The 5,599-nt window shown below is 43.7% G+C and overlaps 1 protein-coding gene across 1 annotated transcript in view; it reads right to left on the bottom strand.

Moving 5' to 3' along the window:
* Positions 1-5,599, bottom strand: part of CAGE1 (cancer antigen 1) — a 74,957-nt gene that overhangs the window by 10,739 nt on the left and 58,619 nt on the right. The window contains exon 11 of the mRNA XM_014548272.1: positions 3,796-3,866. Coding sequence (XP_014403758.1) covers positions 3,796-3,866 — 71 coding nt within the window. The remainder of the gene's footprint in view (positions 1-3,795; positions 3,867-5,599) is intronic.

Genomic DNA, 5,599 nt, shown 5'->3' with positions numbered 1-5,599 from the left:
CTGTGGACCAAAGGGCCGCAGGTTTGATTCTGGTCAAGGGCATGTACCTCGGTTGCAGGCTCCTCCCCGACCCGGGCCCTGGTCAGGGCATGTGCAGGAGGCAGCCTATCAATGTGTTTCTCTCACATTGATGTTTCTCTCTGTCTTCCCCTCTCTCTTCCACTCTCTCTCAAAATCAATGGAAAAATATCCTCAGGTGAGCATAAAAAATAAAAATAAAAAGTCAGAAATTAAACATACACTAACTGAAATAATTTATAGATTCAACAGTAGAATAGAGGGTTCTGAGAACTGAATCAACGATTTGAAATGAGGAAGCAAAAAACATCCAATCAGAAGAGCAAGAGAAAAAAGATTCCAAAAATATGAAGATAGTGTAAGGAGCCTCTAGGAAAACTTTAAGTGTATCAACATCTGCATTATGGGGGTGCCAGAAGGAGAAGAAAGAGCAAGCAATAAATTGAAAAACTATTTGAAAAAATGACTGAAAACTTCCCTAACCTGGTGAAAGAAATAGACTTACAAGTCCAGGAAGTACAGAGTCCCAAACAAGAGGAATCCAAAGAGGCCCACACCAAGATACATCATAATTAAAATGCCAAAGGTTAAAGACAAAGAAAGAATCTTAAAAGCAGTAAGAGAAGAGCAGTTAGGTACCTACACGGGAGCACTCATAAGACTGTCAGCTGATTTGTTAACAGAAACTTTGCGGCCAGAAGGGCGTGGCAAGAAATATTCATAAAGTGATGAATAGTAAGGACCTACAACAAGATTACTCTACCCAGCAAAGCTATCATTTAGAATTGAAGGTCAGATAAAGAGCTTCACAGACAAGAAAAAGCTAAAGGAGTTCATCACCACCAAACTAGTACTACATGAAATATTGAAGGGTATTCTTTAAGAAGAGGAAGAAGAAAAGATAAAAAATCTGAATAAAATGGCAATACGTATCAACAACCAAATTTAAAAATAAACGAACAAGAAATATAATGAACAAAACAAACTGATGAATAAAATAGAATCAAAGGCACGGAAAGACTAACAGTCTCAGAGGGAAGAGGGGGAAGGGTGGGAAGAGATTAAACAAAGGTCTTATATGCATGTACTAGTAGGCATTACTGATGGACACAGACAATAGGGTGGTGAAGAGTGGGGAGGGGGGGCACAGGGGCAAGTTAGAAGGGGTCAATGGGCAGAAAAAGGGGACATATATATTACTTTCAACAATAAAGATTTAATTTTTTTTAAAAAAACACATCAATGTGAGAGAGACACATCGACTGGTTGCCTCCTGCATGTGCCTGGACTGGGGCTAGGAATCGAACCCACAACCCTTCAGTTCGTGGGTGACACTCTAACCATTGAGCAAAACCAGCCAGGGCACGGGGATGCTTAAGCTCTAGAGATAACCAGCACAGTATAGATGAAATCAAAGGAAGGATTGAGGAAAAACATATGAGAAATGAGGGTAATAAGTAAGTGGAAAAACTTTGCAGAATTTAAAAACAACAATTCAGGCCTGGCCAGCATGGCTCAGTGGTTGAGAGTCGATCTATGAATCAGGAGGTTCAGGTTTGATTCCCAGTCAGGGCACATGCCTGGGTTGCAGGCTTGATCCCCAGTGTGGGGCATGCAGGAGGCAGCCAATCAATGATTCTCATCATTGATGTTTCTACCTCTCTCTCCCTCTCCCTTCCTCTCTGAAATCAATAAAAATCTACACTAATAAAAGAGAAACATGGTAATTGGCGTACGAGCTACCCTTCCCATTGGCTAATCAGCATATCCTTATGCAAATTAACTGTCAGCCAAGATGGCGGCCGGCAGCCAGGCAGCTGGAAGCGAACATGAGGTTTGCTTGCTGCAGTGACTGCGGACTCCAACCCCCGCCTGACTTGACGGCCTCTGAGCTACAACTCTAAGAAACTATGTACTATGTTGCAAATGTAGTAGCTAAACAAAACCCCAGAAATCAGCTTTCAGCCAGCCGGGATCTCAGAGCTAGAGTTATACATTGTTTCGATTATAGCAGCGGAAGCCTCAGAGCTAGAGCCAGAGCTAAAGCTGGCCCAGAATAAAAAAAAGAAAACAAGGAGCGGTTGGGAGCTTCAGTCAATTGCCAGCCTGAAAGCAGCCCTCAGCCCCTCACCCAGACTGGCCAGGCACCCCAGTGGGGACCCCCACCCTGATCCAGGACACCCTTCAGGGCAAACCAGCCGGCCCCCAGGCCTCTATCCTATATAGTAAAAGGGTAATATGCCTCCCAGCACTGGGATCAGCGGAGCCGCGAGGCCTCCTGGCACTGGATCAGCGTGACAGGGGGCAGCGCCCAAACCCCCTGATCGCCCTGCAGCTCTGTGTGTGACAGGGGGCGGGGCCACAACCTCCCTATCCGCCCTGCTCTGTTCGTGACAGGGGAAGGCACCCCAACCCCCTGATCAGCCCTGCTCTGTGCCTGATAGGGGGGAGCTCCCCAACCCCCTGATTGGCCCTGCTCTGTGCATCACAGGGGGTGGCCCCTCAACCTCCCCATCGACCCTGCCTTGAGTGTGATAGGGGGCGGTGCCCCAACCCCCCAATCAGCCCTACCCTGAGCGTGACTGAGGGTGGCATCGCAACCTCCCAATCCGCCCTGCTCTGTGCATGACAGGGGGGAGCTCCCCAACCCCCTGATTGGCCCTGCTCTGTGCATCACAGGGGGTGGCCCCTCAACCTCCCCATCGACCCTGCCTTGAGTGTGATAGGGGGCGGTGCCCCAACCCCCCAATCAGCCCTACCCTGAGCGTGACTGAGGGTGGCATCGCAACCTCCCAATCCGCCCTGCTCTGTGCATGACAGGGGGGAGCTCCCCAACCCCCTGATTGGCCCTGCTCTGTGCGTGACAGGGTACGGAGCCCCAACCCCCCTGATGGGCCCTGCTCTGTGTGTGACAGGGGGCAGTGCCCCAACCCCCTGATTGGCCCTGCTCTGTGCATCACAGGGGGTGGCCCCTCAACCTCCCCATCGACCCTGCCTTGAGTGTGATAGGGGGCGGTGCCCCAACCCCCCAATCAGCCCTACCCTGAGCGTGACTGAGGGTGGCATCGCAACCTCCCGATCTGCCCTGCTCTGTGCATGACAGGGGGCAGCGCCCCAACTCCCCAATCAGCCCTGCTCTGAGCCCGACCAGGGGCTGCACCTAGGGATTGGGCCTGCCCTCTGCCACCCGGGAGCAGGCCTAAGCCAGCAGGTCGTTATCTCCTGAGGGGTCCCAGACTGCAAGAGGGCACAGGCCGGGCTGAGGGACCCCCCCCTTCCCCCCCGAGTGCACAAATTTTTGTGCACCGGGCCTCTAGTATATTATAAAAAACATACACCACCAATTCAGGGTGTATTAAGCTAAATCTCCTTCTAATGAGAAAGTTTATTTGGTATGTGGTATATGTATGTATGTCTCATTTGGTGTACATTCAAAAACTTTTTGTGAATAGATCCTAAGATTTCATGGTTATTTTATTTGAATGCCATCACAATATCCTCCAAAAATTTTGGATGTTTCTCACTAATTTCTTCACCCACCCCTCTTCACTCCCTTCCCCCAAATCAAAGTGAACTCTGAAAGGAAGATGAAAATCTGGTGATTCAAGTAGTCCACACATTCAAAGATTAAATTATTGAAAAGTGATCTTAATTTATAAAATTATACATTTTTCTTCTCTCTAAGAGTCTAAGGAAAAATAAATTTAGCAAGCCAGAGAGCAAAATAAAATATCAGTAAATGTTTACAAAATTAAAAGTCAAGCTTTTTCAACTTACTGTGCAATCTGGAAGTGGGATATCTTGAGCCGTTGGTCAGCACATTCAATGATTTCTTCATATGATGTAACCTTGAAAAAATAAGCTAAACAAATTATTCTTTGATAAATTCTAGAATTTTTATTTAATTTTTTAAAAAATCTCTACAAGTTGAAGTTCAATTATATGACTCCCGGCAATGAAAGTTTTACAATAAGCAAAACATCTTCCTTATATTTTGAAAACAGAAATAGAAATGGAATTATAATATGTCTATTCATCATGCAGAAAGTGAAGTGTCAAAAAATGGACAACTGTAATGAGTCAACTATGATCTAGCTATCTTCCAGACAACTGGTGTATTATCAATCAAGGGATATAGTCCATTTGGTTAAAATTAACGCAGTTTTTAAAAGAGATTTTATTTACAGTATATTAAGATATAACTCACATAGCACACAATTGACCCACTCAATGGCTTTTCATGTATTCACAGATGTGTACATTCATCACCGCAATCAATTAGAAAACATCCTCATTACCCCACAAAGAAAACCACATATCCCTTAGCTGTCACTCTCCACTCCCTCCATATCCCCAGCCCTGAGCAACCACTAATCTACTTTCTGTCATAGATTTTCCTATTTTGGATTTTTCATATAAATGGAATGAGATAATATGTGACTGGCTTCTTTCACTTTGCATGGTGTTTCAAAAGATCATCTATGTTGTAGGTCATATCAGTATTTCATTTCCTTTTATTGACAAACTAGTAGCCCAGTGCACGAAATTTGTGCACATTGAAAGGGAATTAGAGGAACGTAATTTGGACTCACTATCAAATATCAATAATATGTGAGCGTGAGGCAATCTGCGTTTCTGAAATTCAATGATATGAATTTTAGCTATTACTTTGCCAAATAAATGGAATTTGCAATATCATTTAAAAGAGCATTCAGCTTAATATTAAAAACGCTGGCTACCAAGTCAGGTCTGTTTTCAACATTTTGCCAGTGTTGTAAATTGTTTGCAATAACTGCCCATTTGGGGTTGCATGCCATGATTATGAATAAATCGGGCTTGCCATACTTTGTTACAATTGCCATAGCATCCTGATATCGCTGCTGCATATTTCTGGGACTACCCTCAGAAGATGATGGAAGTATTATCATTTTACCATTGATAAAACAGCACATTGTCATTTTCGGATCTAGATTTGAGATAATCCATCAAATCACTATATTTTTCAATGCTCAACTTAGATTGATTTGCTTTGATGAAATTTATCTGATTGGCCTCCATTTTTTAATATGAATCCACGATAAACTGTTGAGTTAATTTTCCTGCATTTAAAATAGGATTGAACGTGTCCCACACAGAGAGATGAAATCTATAATAATGCATTTGTGTGACTCGTGTCCTTACATTTTGTCTAGTATTATTGTCGATTACACTGTTGTCTCTGAGTCTTAATGCAATATCTGTTCCCCAGCCTTTTTCACCATGTGGAAAAAGAATAGGATATGTCATTGCATCTAATGTAGGAAACAGGATATTGATTTGTTTCATTTTAGTGGCATTTGGATTATTGGGATCTGGTTTACAATGAATGAGCAAGTCCCTTTCAAAAGGAGGTTCTCCATCTTTGTTTCTGAATATGACAGCAATCTTGGTTACACGGGGAGAATTATATCTACTGGGATCACTGTTACGATTGTATTTAATTGCCATTGTTACTTCTGTGGGAGCAATACCTTTTGCTGCTGCTTCAGATTGGGCTTCCTTTTCTACCTCATGTAGCATCTTGTACAATTTTGTTAATTCA

The sequence above is a fragment of the Myotis brandtii genome, unplaced genomic scaffold, assembly GCF_000412655.1.
Source record: "Myotis brandtii unplaced genomic scaffold, ASM41265v1 scaffold1144, whole genome shotgun sequence".
Classification (NCBI taxonomy): Eukaryota; Metazoa; Chordata; class Mammalia; order Chiroptera; family Vespertilionidae; genus Myotis; species Myotis brandtii.
The sequence above is the reverse complement of the archived record's forward strand: the minus strand, read 5'-3'. Positions and strand labels throughout refer to the sequence as shown.